At 34.3% G+C, this 16,824-nt stretch overlaps 1 protein-coding gene across 3 annotated transcripts in view; it reads left to right on the plus strand.

Moving 5' to 3' along the window:
* LOC135073978 (uncharacterized) overlaps positions 1-16,824 on the plus strand; it is a 287,319-nt gene that overhangs the window by 260,324 nt on the left and 10,171 nt on the right. For all 3 annotated transcript variants that reach the window (XM_063968258.1, XM_063968259.1, XM_063968260.1), the window contains one exon: positions 9,080-9,173. In XM_063968258.1, the coding sequence (XP_063824328.1) occupies positions 9,080-9,173 (94 nt within the window). The remainder of the gene's footprint in view (positions 1-9,079; positions 9,174-16,824) is intronic.

The following is a 16,824-nucleotide window of genomic DNA, read 5'->3' on the forward strand; positions in this document are numbered from 1 at the left end:
ACTGTGAAGTTTTTACCCTATATTCAAATTAACAGAAACTAAAGATAAAATTAAGAGAAATTAACTTGTTTTTTTCGAGATTATTCGAAATTATTGTCTAAGTTAGAATAAGTAGGTAATTTGTTTTTGAAGTAAATACGGACGATGGCACGTCAAGATAAACCTCGTGGCTCTTACGTAGTTGCAATAAGTACTATTTTTCTACAAAATAAATAAGTTTAAAACTTTATTAATATGAAAAAGTTTGTTATAAATAAAATAATCAATGTAAATCACGTAGGTATTTGACGACTTACACGTGTAGACTAGACATATTGTATAACAATGTCACTGTTTGTTTTATTGGCCTAGCAGTAGTTTAAATGCTATTAAATGAAATTGTACTCATAATAACTCCACCATACGTCCACATAAATTGTAACTAACTAGGAAATTTCGGTTGGAAACTGAACACGAACTAAATTATATTAATTAATGCATAAGTATGTTTATTTAAACTGGTTAAACGTGTATTTAAGCGATAACGTCAATTTATTGAGATAGATATTATTTTAGAGTTAGATATTATTTTAGAGTTAGATCAAGTTAATTAATTAATTAATTCAATTGGAGTGAAAGTGATACTTTTAAGAATATTGTTTGCAGCAAGCAGCTATCACTTCGCTAATTTAAGCACCTACCTACACTTACTTTAGCCTGTCTATTTATTTGTTAAAGGTGTTATTTTGCAATCAAAATTTTATAAAAAAAAATAAAACCGACTCCAAAAAACCTACACTAAAACGTAGAAAAATAATTACTAATTACCTACTTATTTATTAGGACGAATTATTAATATTTATGTAGGTATACCATGATTGATACTTCTGGAGTCGGTGCCAAGATTATGAAACATGTAAAGTTTGCCTGCACCGACTCCAAAAGTATCAATCATGGTATACCTACATAAATATTAATAATTCGTCCTAATAAATAAGTAGGTAATTAGTAATTATTTTTCTACGTTTTAGTGTAGGTTTTTTGGAGTCGGTTTTATTTTTTTTTATAAAATTTTACTTATTTCTTGCTTTTTAGTTAACTAATTATTACCTTGATGTTACCACTGAAGGTAGGCAGTACACTGAGACCAAAAAAAATTGGTTCATAATCGGCGGAGATATTGCGTATAAAAAAGTTCATCCCCAATTTTCCACCCTTGGGGGTGAAATATTTTCTTCAAATTCGCATGAAACCACCCTTTTGATAATACCTATTCAACAAAAAAATAATCGTTCAAATTGGTTGATAATCGGTGGAGATATTGCGTATAAAAAAGTTCATCCCCAATTTTCCACCCTTGGGGGTTGTTTTTTTTATTATTAAATTTAAATGGGACCACCCTTGAGGTATTACCTATACGCCGAAAAAAGATTTGTTCAAATCGGTTCATAATTGGCGGAGTTATCGCGTAACAAACATAGAAAAAAAAAAAAAAAAAACATACGGGTCGAATTGAGAACCTCCTCCTTTTTTGAAGTCGGTTGAAAATGTAGTCCAAAACAGTCCAGTAATTATGCTGTAGGTAGACTGTAACACGCCTCCGCCTCCAAAACGAATCGATTCCACGAATAATCTTAATCCATTTACAACCAAATGCTGTGTAGTTATCTGTCAGAGCTTTATCCTGTTTCCGTTTCAGAGAACGTCATTTGACTACATCTGCAATTCTGCGCGAACATGGCCGACTACTGATTCGAATTTCGAAATTTAAAATTTATTTCTAATTTCGAAATCGTACTGGCCAGACCAGAAATGAAAAAAAATGGATCAAGATTTATAAATAGACTTGGCCAGATTTGGTTGTAGATTCATGCCTTTGCCTATTTCTAGTGAATGGAATTAAAAAAATTGGGCGTGTTCGAAGGTCGAACTTGACCTATCACGCATGGAGCCCGACGACAATGACTCTATGTCACGATGAAGGCGCGTGCGTGTTGCGTGATGGAATCCTTGTTACTCTACTGCAGAAAAAGAGTAGCTTTTTTGTTTGTCTCGTATGCCATTCTATTGCGACCTCTAACATTTTAATACCTGCCTACATCATGAGATTTCTAGACTCAAACTTTGGTTTCGTATTTCTCAGGATTGGGCATTTCCATAAAACATCGGGCTTGGTGAACTCTCGAGGGTTGGACTTTGAGGACAAAATTCTTGCAGTCATACCTAACTGTGGCACTTAATCGAGATTTATAAATAACTGCTTCTTCAGCCTTTTCGAGAATCTTAAGTCGATTATTTATAAAAACTTCAGCACACATACCTGCATTTTTGTCTTTAGATGTATCCGGTGATTTTTTGTTTGGGATTCGCGAAAGCCATTGTCAACCTTCCGCGAATCGTTTGGGCAAGTTTTGGAGGTAATTTGTCGATAATGCATTATTTGTTAACATTTTGGCCACCATAAGTTAATTTATTTCGTAATTTAGCCGGAATGAAAAAGTCAACAAAGGACAATGTTCGTTCTCCATACATTGTTCGCCTAAAGAACCAACAATTTTGACATATTACTACCCGAAAGCGAAATAATACGATTCTGTGTGTAAGAACAATGATTCCTGATGGACACTTGCCATAAAATTAATGATTAAGAATATTAAATCACAGCGATTTTATAATATGTCGTTTATGACAACATGGCGTCTAATGTATTGTGTGAATGTATGAACACCGATTCGCGAAAAATGTTTTGTATTGTCGTCACGCCGATTTGTATTGTCGTCACGCCGAGTCGCAGCCAAATAGTATAAAATAATAGAACAAGTTTTAGAAATACAACTCGGCATTCCACTTTTACAATATGCCCACATATTGCACGTAAATAAACAACATGAATCGTAGGTTGTTTCCACCCTTGTCATCTGACACATGAAATAAACTCCTATTGTATTATAGATATCGAAGCCGAATCGTATATAATAATAGAATGGGTTTTGGAGATCACTCGGGGTTCCACTTTTATAAAATACCTACATATTACATAAAAATACCACGAATCATGAGTTTTCTTTTCACCATTTACATCTGACACGAGATAACAAACTCCTATCTCCATGACTACCATCGTAGTCTATGCCAAAGACTACAATATTTTAAGCAAGAAGTTTCAAACCTTAGCGGCTACGGTAACCCCTGGGCCACATACATCATGATAACATTCGGTCGACACCGGAACGAAGTCTTGCGATTATGCAAAAAAGCATCGTATTCTAGTGCGGCTATATCACGTTCAACCGGGGTTTTAATTCGACTAAAGTCCTGACTAAAGACTGGAAGAAAATACGCCGCATTGTATGAGCACTTCGTGTTCGTTAAAGCGGCTTCAGATCTAGAGCCCACATAGTTTTCTTTCCAATAATATCCGCAAGTAGCGCTGCATGATCTTTACAACAAAAACGGCAATAGTTATTAAGGTGCCAAAATTATATGATTACTTTGGCACGGTATTATACACGTGCGAAGATTTGTCATTTTCATTCATTTCTTCATCATCATCATCATTTCAGCCACAGGACGTCCACTACTGAACATAGGCCTCCCCCAATGACTTCCACATCGCACGGTTGGTAGCGGCCTGCATCCAGCGCCTTCCCGCTACCTTTATCAGGTCGTCGGTCCACCTTGTGGTGGGTTGACATTGCAGAATATGACTTTTGATAGGTTCATCATAGAATTCGGCGGGGATATCCTCACGGAGGAAGTTCGTAAAAGGGCGGAACAAGATCTTATAATAATGCAAGGCCGAAGCTGTTACGCGCGTGCTCCTACGTGTAATCCGGCGAGTATGCAATAAATAGTAATGTCTGGTAAATAGTGGTAATACGTATCGTTCGTTCGTTCGTTTCAGCCGAAAAGACGTCCACTGCTGGACAAAGGCCTCCCCCAAGGATTTCCACGAAGACCGATCCTGCACCGCTCGCATACAGGCACCTCCCGCGACCTTCACCAGATCGTCGGTCCACCTAGTGGGAGGCCTGCCCACGCTACGTCTTTCGGCTCGTGGTCGCCACTCAAGAACTTTCCTGCCCCAGCGGCCATCAGCTCTACGAGCTATGTGCCCCGCCCAGTCTATGTCTGTATGCGCTACGATTACAGGGTATCATTTTGCATAGTCGCAAGACTTCACTCCGCTGCTGTCAAATCAATGTCGCATAATGTTATCGCAATGTGTGTGGCCCTTGGCCAAATCACAGAAGCCTATGCGAAGAAAGAGCACTTGAATGACAATAAAAATCAGGGTTACCATTTTATAAGATTTCCTCACTATTGAGGGTAACAAAGTAACATTAATAATCTAGCCATTAATTACATTTATTACCTATACGAGAAAGTAAAGCAACATGCGGTTTTATTTTAATTTGTAAAATATTAAACCCCTCATATTTGTAACAGTTTGTTCCAAGTTTAGTTTTACTGTTTTGTTAACAGTATTGCTGTTTCAGCTGTCACTGTGAAGCTTTGGGAAAATAAATAAATAGAAAAAATATTAACATAAATATTTATTTAAGTTTTTATGTTCATTATCATAATATGCCAATTTAAGTTACACTGTGTGACAGTCTTTGACACTAAACAAACTCTTCAGCTTAATAATACCTACCTACAGGGCGTTTTTATAGTTACTCTTGCTGATGAAACAAGAAGGGTTGATTCTACTACTGAAATACAACTACTTTTCTTACAGGACCAATATCAAATTCTCAAAAAAATTCACATCCTCGTGATGGTGATAATTTCTATGGAGAGGTTTTTTTTATATTCGGTCTCTTGGGATAAGTTATTCCATTTGAGCAGTAGAATTAATCCTTTTTATTCGATCACATATAAAAACAACACAAGTGTTTAGGAAAACTTCTTCTTTGGTATGGTATCACTACGGAGTTATAATGTCGGCAACTCTGTATCACTGAGTTGTAACTTTCAAACAGCATGAATAATAAGGGCACCACATTGGTTTTCTTTCTGAAAAAAGGCTTTCAGTTTTAGTACTAACCCTTTAGCACTATTTCATTGAAATAAAAATACAATAAACGCACAGAAGACTGAAATTGAGTCAACTGACGTGACATTTATAATTTGTTGACATTATGACAGTTTGACAAGACTAGGGATTGAAAAAGTTTTAATTGAAAAAGTAAAATGACAATTTATTAAAACGATTCACATGGATATAATCGATTAAAAATATTTATAAAATGTTCTGATACTTGCCTGTAGCGATTATCCAATCCTGGTTTCTACTGAAAAACTACCTCGTGGCAAGATTTTAATAAAATAATAAAATCTTTATCTTCTCTTTCACAATCTATAAAAGTTCATTTGGTCTATTATTATACATGTGCTATGAATGAGGGTTTTCGCGATTAAAAAATCCGCGAGATGGCAATACGTAGACGCGAGGTCCAAATGCTGCATGATTGGTGGATATCTGTCAATGTCATGTCAAAAATAACCAATCATGCAGCATTTGGACCTCACGTCTACGTATTGCCATCTGGCGGATTTTTCAATCGCGAAAACCCTCATTGGCATAGATTATGAGAGACTGGCAACTATACTAGGTTGATATCAGGTGATCCGTCTGCTCATTTGCCTCCTGTCACATAAAAAAAATATATATATGTTTCTCACACTTCAACTGGCATTGGATTCAACATCGGATTCTGACACTTTTACAGTTATGATACCATGAATATCAGTTTATGGTCCTAATTATTTTTATTTTATTTACGACCTTCGACCAGTTGGACACTTTAGATATCTTCTTGTAATAGTGTCAAACTGTCAATATCTTTTTAGCTTTTAACGCAAATCTAGTCTTCAAAGCAGTTTAATCGATTTATTTTATTTTCAAAATCGATATTTTATTGTCTATGATGGCCGCAGGAACATCACTATACATGGACTCCCAGCAATAAAGTACGGTAATGCCTCGTACAGATTTTATCGGCAAAAATTATGGAACTTGATAGGTTTTAGACCATGCCACGCACCAAAACGTCCGGAAGTTGTAATAGTATTATAGAATAAACGTTAAAAGACTTATTTATTTAATTTTTCAATGCTTAAGTGTCCATTAGAATGAAAGGGTGCTTAATGTATTAAAAAAAATAGAAAATAATTATGATGGGTTAATGTTTTTGGGCGGTTTTTTAGGCGGTTTCTGACAATGTCCTTTTATTTCAAAACTGAAGAATGAAGAACTTTTTCTGAATCTGCATTGATTTAGCGAACTTCAGCTTTAATTGAGGTAGACTTTTTTTTCAGACATGCTAAATATATTTTACTTAATAATTTCTTGATAAATTGACGTCACTTTCAGTAGGTACCTACCTTCTTCCTTACAGTTATTATGGATGACGTATAAACTTCAGCTGCTGACTGAACTTAACCTGATGATGATGATGATGATTATGGTTGTGATGAAGGATTAAACAAAAGTAATAAATAAGATACTTAGACATCATTATATTTAGGTATTGTATTAAAGGACAATTCTATACATAAATTGTTACATGCGATGCAATCAGCAAAAATGTTCATCGACCATGAAACATAGGTTTTCCTGTAAAACAATGCTAACGTCCCGTATATCATGTTTTCCTTGTATTTAATTGATGGAATTTTAACACATACAATTTTAGTGAGCAATAAACTTTTATCAAACTTGGTATTCCCTTTCCTGAACTGATAAACCATTAAAATTTTACAGTTGTACAGTTTTGTTTTAAAAGAGCAATTATTTCAACTGCATAAGCTACCTGCGGCAGTTAGCTATGTGGTAGATTTTGAGGACATCGGGGCTCGAACATTAAAAACTTTCAATAGTTTCAAGACTTCGAACGCGTCCTTTATGCCCATTCCGCCCTAATAGGCCCATCACGGCTGCTACTAGTTCCTAAAATTGGTCCAATAAACAATACTATGAACGCTATTGATCCGCAGTTCAACTGGTTCAACTCTTCATTTTACCAACGGCAAATTAAGGATGCGATGCGGCACAGTTCGATTGTTAGTGAAGGTTTCGTATGATTATACGGGCGATCATTTGTTATCGACATCGATTAATTTCTGTAGACATTGATTGTGGTTTGGGTCATGGAACCGAAAAAAGAGTTCAAGAATTGTGTTTTACATACAACTGCAGCATCAGCTCGAGTATATCGTCCTTATTAAGCTCTTTTGACGGTGGAGCGCTTTTGAATGAAGTGATCAAAGCATTTATAAAATACAATTTCACTATCTATGTAGTACATGTAACTTCAAACAAGATATTTAGTCCTTGTTAGCGGATTTCCTGATCAACAAGAAGACACTTAAAATTAATTAACCGGAAGGCAAATAAAAATAAAAATGTATTACACTGGAAATGTAAATTTTAATAATTGACTAGTTTTGTTGTGAGTTATGTTTAAACGATGTGTCAACGTCATTGTCCTGATTTGTAACTGGTTCAAACCGCGCTGCTTGGAATTGTGACGGTTAACGTATTTTAGATGTATTTCTTGGAAGTTGAAGGGAAAAGAGTACTTTTTTAAGCTTTGAGCCTTCTCTGTCTTATTGTTGCCTTGTTTGATACCTTCAATTTCGAGTTTCGGGATCGAAATCATTTATGAAACAAACGTGTCTCTGTCAGTTCTCTTGAGATCTATAATACTTAACTATATGTTTAACTTTATTAATTTCACCCTATAGGGACATTAACAAACAGTCGTGATTGGACAGCGATAAATTGGCGGTCATTTGATATGCCCGTATCCATCAGCGCCAAAGAATTAATCACGCACGAGCAAAATTTGACTATTTCGTTCGAATTTAAACTTTATGCCATCGGTATAATTTCCGTTTTTCTGCTCGTTACCGAACTGTATGTCATTGCCAATAACTGCCGACCCCGCGCAATCGAGAATGGGTTACAGTAAACCGGTAAAAACCGGTTTTTCGGCAGAACCGCGATAATTTTAACGATCATCCGTGGCGTTATCGGTCGTGGGAACTCGCGTGCCCCGTCCAGAGATAATGACCGGCTTGATCCCGTTGGACTTCGGTCCTCTTCAGTTGCTATCGGTTTTTAAAGGGGATTTCATTATCGACTGACATTGGACACTGAGTCGGATGATAACCGCTAACGTCAATGAAGTTTTTGTGATGGTACCTACTTTAACCTTTTTTATGGCGAATGACATGCATGCGCGACATCAGTGCTCGATGACTGGTCATAAACCAAATAATCTGAGCTTTTTCTTCTATAGAGCGGTTACCGTATTAGTTTACTAAATGAAATATTTTGGAAAAGGGAAGAAAAGTTTAAAATACAAACAATAACAAGTAACAACTATAATAAACTGCATACCTATTAAGAATTTCATAAAATTGTAGTATGTCTAAAGAAAATATTAAAGAAAATTTTGTCTAATTTTGTGTCTTTGTGTCTGCTGATGGTCAAATTACGATTAGTCATAAGAGTATTGAATTCTGGTAATTAAGCGCAAATTGATGTTTTCTTTGTCAGTGTAGTAAAGTAGGTGTATGTTTAACCTTGCTTGAATAAAGTTTTTCTTACCTTGATCTCGCGTCCTTCTAAACATCGATTTTTCCACAACTTTGTTGCTGGATCTATTATTAGAAAATCGGTTAAATTATTCGTTACCTATTTCTATTTCTTTGGGCAAGTAAAAACTGTAGGTTACTAACAATACTAGGTTTTTATGAAAGGGCAAATGTTTTATCTATTGTGGTTAATATCAACATGTTGTTCAGTTGAATGTTTTTGTGGTTTGGTGAAGGAAAAAATATTTATTTTTGCCTCTGTCTGACTCTAGTAACCGTCGACAGCACATAATAGGTACTATAAGTACTAGTATCGGCGCAAAATCGTCTTTATTACAACGGCCATAGTATTTCCCTTTATGTGTACTTCTTTGCCTGAAAACATTTGAATGACAAATCCGTAGGTCTAAGGAAAAATCCGTCAAGAATGTCTATTGGATAGTCTTCAAGACTTTATTTGGTCATTACTAAGGTTCAACTTCGTTTGTTTCAGATGCACCAAATGATGCGAATTACATGATATGCGGTGTCGTCATTGCCATGGCCCTTGTAGGGCTCATCATTGTGCTGCTGGCCCTTACTATCAAGTAAGTTTAATGTTTCTTCTTCTCCCTCTTTTATTTCATGGCAATCAAACCTCTGAGGTTTTATCTTCGTTAGAAGAATACTAAAGGTATAGACTAGAGCAATTTCTCAAGCATTTCTATGTTGTAGGTTTTTTAAGAATACAGGTAAAATGTACGACATTTGGTTCGTGCAAGGGTGATACACCAGCTAGAACATTAGGGCTCTTTGTTCTGTTACCTACAAGTAAATGCTCTAGTAGTCTATACTCACCTTATGGTACGTAATCACTCACTGGGAGCAATTCAAGTTCAGCAATTCAGTTTCGATTCAATTTTGATGATTCAATAGACTTGTAAATGAATAAGGATGACTAACATTGACACTATTTGAAACCTAACTTTGTAAGTACCAAGTAATTTGAGAGCCTGTTTTTGATTGCATAGTAAGTTAGTTATTAGTTTAGAGTACAGTCGCTGTTTCACAGTGTACAGTACAGATTTAGTTTACAGTGTAGTCAATTTTCGTCATGAACTTCATTACCGAAGTCTGTTCATCTGTTAATGATCACAAAATCTATTCTTTTAATTTTTACACGTGAATTTTCCTGGTGGGTGGACCATGTTTAAATTAGTATTGACATCAGTGTTCAAATCAGACCACAAACTCCCGAACTCATAGCTAATACAAGTTCATTTTTATATCTACGAATTTTTTACAACTTAAAAAAAATCGTTAAGCACACTTCTCTGGACTTTTATTATTCACGAAAGCAATTCTTAGTATCACATAAACGATATCATAAACTTATCCAGTAAAACTCACAGTAACATATGAATGCAATAAAAACGTTTTGCAAGGAGCACTTGTTTTTATTGGCCAATGAAGTTTCTTCTGAAGACATTCTCGAGTAAGAGGGCGTCGAAAAAATATTATTTTGATTCATAACAATTTCAGGATGATGGATGGTGTATATTCGTAAATCAAGACATTATTGGTCATAAATCGTTTGCCAAATTCGAAAAGTAACGTCTTCTCTAGAAGCAGATGGCGGTTTTGCTAATGTTTTTATTAAAAGCAATGAATCAAAATTATATCTTGAGTTGAGAATTTATTGAGGTTTCAAGAGAGAGTAATTTTAGATCCAGCAGTGCAATCCGGATCAGTAAATTGAGTTTATCGAGAAACTTGGCGTATAAGAGCAAAAAGTTTGAATTGTGGGATATGTTAATAGGGACCGCTGTAAAAGCAGAAAGACGAATAGGTAGCCATAATGAATCGGATAATTTATTTCACCATTCCTTAGTAAAATTATAAGCAGGCTATTCTTAAAACTCCGTTCAGGGGTAAAGGCTCCCCAACTTTATCAACCTACGAGTATTTAAAACTTTTTACCAAGCCAACATAAAATAAGAGAAAATTTGAGTTTAGTTCACACGATAGAATGAAGAATGTGACACATGACGGATGGTCCCACACATGTCGATCCCAGACCCATTATTGGCGCACCAGCTGTGGACCTTTTTGGGCGACATTCTAAAGATCTTTTTTGGGATAGATACAATTATGGTAAAAAATAAGGTCTGATATCAGGGCTGTTTAACAAAAAAGTATTACCTACTTTGGAATGGATTTATACTTTTCAAAGGAAACGAAACTTTTTGGAGTCTCTTAGGTGAATTTAAAAAGAAAGAAAGAAATATACATTTATTACAATGGACATCACACAAATACAGGCAATTACATAGACATGACAGTGGCACATAATAATAAAAGAAGAAAAAATAAAAACAAGAGTAAACTGAGCAGTGCCACCCATTCACCAACAAGATGCCCACTGCAACGGGACCCCACTCAGCATATGCCGTGGCCCACGGTGACGAAGGCCACGGCGCTGGTTTTCAGTGTGTCCCATATAAAAAAATGTAAAAAGTTACCATATAGCCAAAATAAAGAAAAGAATGGTAAAGGTATGACATGCAAAATTCAATTTTGATGATTTGATTTAATTACAAATGAATAAAGTTCCAACTACAAAGGTATGCATGCAGGTATTGCAGGTGCATACCCGCAGTTGTTACATAACACTCACGAGACAATGCATGATGAACCGTCAACCGATGCTGTTGATGTTTTCCCTCCTTGAATCCGATACAGTCCGCTATTTCACGAACAATGATATACTGGGAGATGAGATCCATTCTTATTAAAGGAAACAAGATGAACGTGATGAAGTACTTAACATACTTAAGGATACTTAAGTTATTTAGGATAATAGTACAAATTAATAATAAAGTACCTATTTACTTAAGAAAGAGCGCATGCTGTCTGTGTGTACTCAACAGCAGATAATTTTATGGGACAGAAGGCAAATGAGCAAGATGGAAGACGGAGGTGGTATAAGATTACCGTCGCCCATTGTTTTTGTTTTTCATCTTTATTTTTGCCTATATTTAACCAACTAGCGTTTAGTCAGTTCATTGTTTACTTTGTACAAAAATAACGATTTTAGCTTCTTAATGGCGCTATTAAAATAATAACAATATCCTTTACCTAGTCTCTCGAGTTTTCTTAATGTCTTTAGTTTGGCTCTAAGTATTAGTGCATTTTGGCACAGTGACAATGAGAAACGTGCAATTATTTGCATTCCCAGCCGATGAAGCCATTTCCTGGGTAAAGTCTAAACAAACTTTGAAATTGCTTTTCAACGGCATTCTGATTTAAAAGTTTTCTGCCTATTACCATTACTGTAAGGTTTCAGATCCTTGACTTTAGTCGATAAGAAGCCTCATTGTGCTTTGTTAGTACAACATTCAATTTAATGTTTGCTTGACAGATATACAAACATGTTATAGCTGCAGTCTGCTTACATAAGGCTAAAAGGGTTTAATGTGAAGACCAGTTGAATTTCTTCAATGATTTTGTTTATATTTTCAATAACGTTTTCTTTTTCAATACGACTACTCTCTAATAATTATAGCTCTTTAGAAAAACATTAGAGAATTGGACTTGTGATCTTCCAAGCATCGAGAAGTGGGTCGTCAACCAATTCAGTCTGCTGCAATTGTTTTAAAACAATTGGACTTGGATTGTGCCCAGGCAAAATCTGTAGTTTGTTGCTTACGCGTTAACTTTCATATGTGTCTTTTGTTACGAACTATTTGTATGGTAGACTGTTTTGTAACTGTTTCTTTTAACTAAAGACAATATTTATTTCAAGACAGCAACATACAACTCAGAAGTGTTATTGTTATTTAGTGTGTCACCATATTTTCCATCAGTTATTCTTCAAATTTTGAATTTTTCCGCTACTTCTGTCGGTTCAGTCTGTTCGGTTACTGTTGTTGTATTTACATATTTTGAATGTAATATCGTTTAAAACACAATTCAGTATTGCGTTATCCAGACTGCACGCAATGTTATCGCAGCCGTTACATAATCTGCGGATACAGTTCCTGTCACAAAAGGCCTTCCATTCCAACTGTCTGCTCTATCTACCGCCTAAGTGGCATTTACATATGAATACTTATGCAACGTGACTGACTCGGACAGTATAAATCGTCCGTGAAAAGGACGTCAACATCTAAAGCGAGTGGAAGATTTTGCCATTTTTAAATTAGAAGACAACTTTGCAGTCAATGGCCGTTATGTAGACCCGTCTAGAAACCCGACAGCCTAATAAGACAAAATAAAATCAGCATTACTAGAACGTGTAGCGAATAGCGATGAAGTTAAGTATACCTACAGAACATAAATTGAATGACATAGGTCATTGTAACTTCTTTTCTTTTTGTGAAATGACGCAGCTCGTTTTCTATAGGGGTGAATGACAGGGGTGACTTTGCCATATTACGGTCACAAAAAACATCCTTTTGCCATAAAATAATGAACACTTTTTGAGGACTAAAATAATTCTAAACCAAACCTGTAAAGAAAACGTTTAGCTTGTAATCTGTCAGATTAAATAAGAAACTTTTGTCTATTTATAAGCAAGCAATTTAGGCTATAAACTAATAACATTAAAAAAAAAATAACTCGGGAAATTTTCGTCTTATTACACGCAGTAATAGTGTTGTTTTAAATTTTATTAGTTGTTCCAGAGATGACCGCCTACAATATTTTTTTACTATTTATTTTCATAAATTGCTTAAATTTTGTCGTTTAGTGTAAATAAACTTCTCTTAGTTGGCCAACAGCTGCACTATGACGTAACGTGGTAAGCTTGGTTTGAGCACTTGAGCAATTTAAGTCTAATCGCTGGCTCAAGGCGATAGAGCGGCTGAGTGACCGATCATGCAGTGTTGTTTGCAATGATAAACAATGTAAAAAGTGCGCGCACGCACGCTTGTTTCATTGTTAGCAAGCTTACATCGTTATAGAACTCAGTCGCAATGTAGATCTCAGAATTGTGAATTATTATGTTAGGATTTAAAAAGGAAAAGAAATAAAAAAAAATTATAATTTGTACGAGTATTGTTCATTTCAATCTTGCTGCAATAGTTCCTAAGTGAGCTAGGAAAAATATAGTGTAATTATGAAATAAATGCAAGAAAAAAATATGTAACATAAATGAAATTGTACTATATTACACGTAAAACAATAATACTTCAAGATAATTACATGAAATACCAGTTCCAAGTAGTTTGGCCACTGTCGTTACGTACCAACTGATAAAATCAACCTTACATAAACGTTCACAGTCATTTTGTTAACAATTACAATGTTACATATTTGCAACAACTATTACTTGAATCCGGGTATAATCTTATAGTTAAACAAAAACCCTCTAAAGAAACCATGTAAGGGATTGTGAGGTTTCTTTCAATTATGCTAAGTTTATTCTAAATATTATAAAATAAACTAAAATTACTTCAATGGTAACAAGCAAACGAATACTTGACAAATATGGCAAATCAACCTTATTTTAACCTACTAGCTATGTTAAGTAGTTTGAATCAAATGTTCAAATATTGATTCTAAAAAATAAAAGAAAAGTGGAGGTAGTTTAAAAATATTTTTTCTTCAAATACCCTAACCTTTTGGGATATACAGATTCCAGAATGACTTTCTATTAGTTCGTAGGTCGTTTGCTTCGGTGGACGTCTTGTTAATTTATTTATACCATTGTTATTTGTTAACTGTTATAGTTTATATTTTAGTATTAAAATGATGTTGATCATCAATATTATACATCGGTCGATTAGGCAGTTGGTGAAAAAAATGTAAGTAAAAATTAAAGTGATTGTATTGCGGGAATAAATAATTATTTACCTACCACCAACCAGCAGTTATCAACAGGTAATATTAACAATCTTATTGTTTCTATGTAGTTTATTTTATATCTAATGGTTTTAAATAAATACACTTTGTTTGAGTAGAATAATTTCGAGTATTTCTAGATGGAGTACAACAAAAAAATATTACATTCTTTATGTTAGGTTTATTGTTTAAAGAATTACATAATTAAATGCTTAAAATATTTAGGAATATGTATAACGTAGTTTTCTTTAGAATGTTAAGGAACTAAATAAATTATTTTGTTCCTAATCTGTATGGAGTGGAGGGTACGTCTATTATGCCATCTAAATCTTTAAAAATGCGGTTAATCTTATCCTTTGGTGTCATGATGAGATGACTTAAATCTACTAAATTAGACAAAGAGTGATTAATCTTACTTATAACATTATTGTTTTTCTGTCACTGAATTATCAGTTAAGTGAAGGCTGTGATTATGACTTAGGATTATTACTTTAAATTAAAACGATATGGAATGTACTTACCATATCTTGCCTACTTAAGCATAACAAACAACACAACAAATAAATTGTACTTCATTTGAATATAAACTAAAATCGGAATTTGTACATTAGTATTAGTTACCGTAGTATATCTTACTTTTCAAACATTGTGTAGGATGTAGGTAGGACTAGGTACAGTACATATTTATGGCGGAATAATTGTCTTTACATATTGTCCACTCTAATGGCCATTCTAGAAAAGGACTGACAAATTGACACATTCCCATGACGTCTTCCATTGACAAAGTCTTCGTCCATTTTCAGCCAGAAAAATCCGGTTCTCACCGAACATAGCATTCTGTTTCAATTCGCCCTGTCCTTGGTAAAGTACCTAATTGATATATCCGCGATGGGACATGCCTATTTAATGGTTTAATTAATACCGCTTGTATTTTAATTCGAGTTGATAGCTCATTATTAATAATATAATCGCCGTCCTTTTATTTTAAATTTATATAAATTATGATGATTAACTGATTAATATACCTAATTGATGGTAAAAACGTTTTTTATTGTGTTGGAAGTATCTACCGATTACAGAACAGGTGACCTCACCTTACTGACCTGAAATAATATTTCTTGAATTTATTCATCAGAATTTTATTTTCAGTGTTAAATCTGTTATTTTCTATTGCTTGAAAGTTTTAGCCCATTTTCACCAAAAATGATTTTCTAAAAAGAAACTACCGCTTTTAATCAAGAAGCGCAGTGTTGAAATTATTATATTCTTACAAAAAATGTTAGCCAGTTGCAAAAGGTTTAAGTTTTATTGCTCCAACGACCGGGTTATGCAAAGAAATTCACGTGTAGACACTTTATCTATTTGCAATAAATTTTAATTAACATCAATCACTCGCTCAGTTTCAACTTTCAACTAGGCAAATTGATGAAAATATAATTAAATAATCATCCCACCAATTAGGTGAATTAAAAATCGTATTTGTTAAAGACAGCTAACTTCTTTTTTTGCTTGAAAATTTTAACAATTAATCAAGCAATTACATCTAATTTCAAAGTTTAAAACTATCATTCAGACTGAGTTAATCAATGAATTTATTTTTTCTGTTATCAAGTCAAGATCACAGATTTCGAAATTCACAATGAAACTTCAAAATTCGCAAAGATTACAAATTGGATAGCAGCCAATTCTCCTACAGTCCGTCTGGACATGTTTTACAATGGTCTCTGTATATTTTCACTGACCGTTTTGCTGTTTTAAAATTACGATTTGTAGCATCAATGGTATTTTAAACTGCTATCAACACGTACCTTGGGCGGTCTGTTGGTTCTATCATCGCTACGAATATTCTGCTATCGAAAGGGTGTTTTGGAGTAAAACTGGACTTCTTGGTAAAACAAAAAAGTGTATAACTGTCTATCAATCACTATGTTTACAAAGGGTATGAAGTCATCCAGAGATTTGGGTTCAATCTCATATTTTGGTGGCTCGGTGATTTATCCAAGATTTTATTTTTGAAATCCAGGTTGTATTTTTGTAAACTTGGATTTTTTGTAATTTTATTTTTTTTAATGAAAGTTTTTTTCTCCACAACTAGGGCATGAATATCGGAATCTCGGAATCTCGGAATACGAGATCCGATATTACAATTCCGATATTGAGCGACCCAACAACGTGACGGTAACATTTTCATTCCGTTACGCCAGTAAATCATATGTGTTATTTTACTAAAAAGATGTTTTGTTCGTTCATAAATAAGGGTGTATTAAAGATATACCATGAGGACTGTATATAATACAAACAATATTTATTTTGTTATTCAACTATTTATCTTATCTCCTACGGTATTAAAATTTTTGGTATGTTCCTAATTCTAATCCTAGACTTACAGAGCTACCAAACAATGTTGTTATCACT

This window comes from Ostrinia nubilalis, chromosome 8, assembly GCF_963855985.1.
Source record: "Ostrinia nubilalis chromosome 8, ilOstNubi1.1, whole genome shotgun sequence".
NCBI classification, from domain to species: domain Eukaryota; kingdom Metazoa; phylum Arthropoda; class Insecta; order Lepidoptera; family Crambidae; genus Ostrinia; species Ostrinia nubilalis.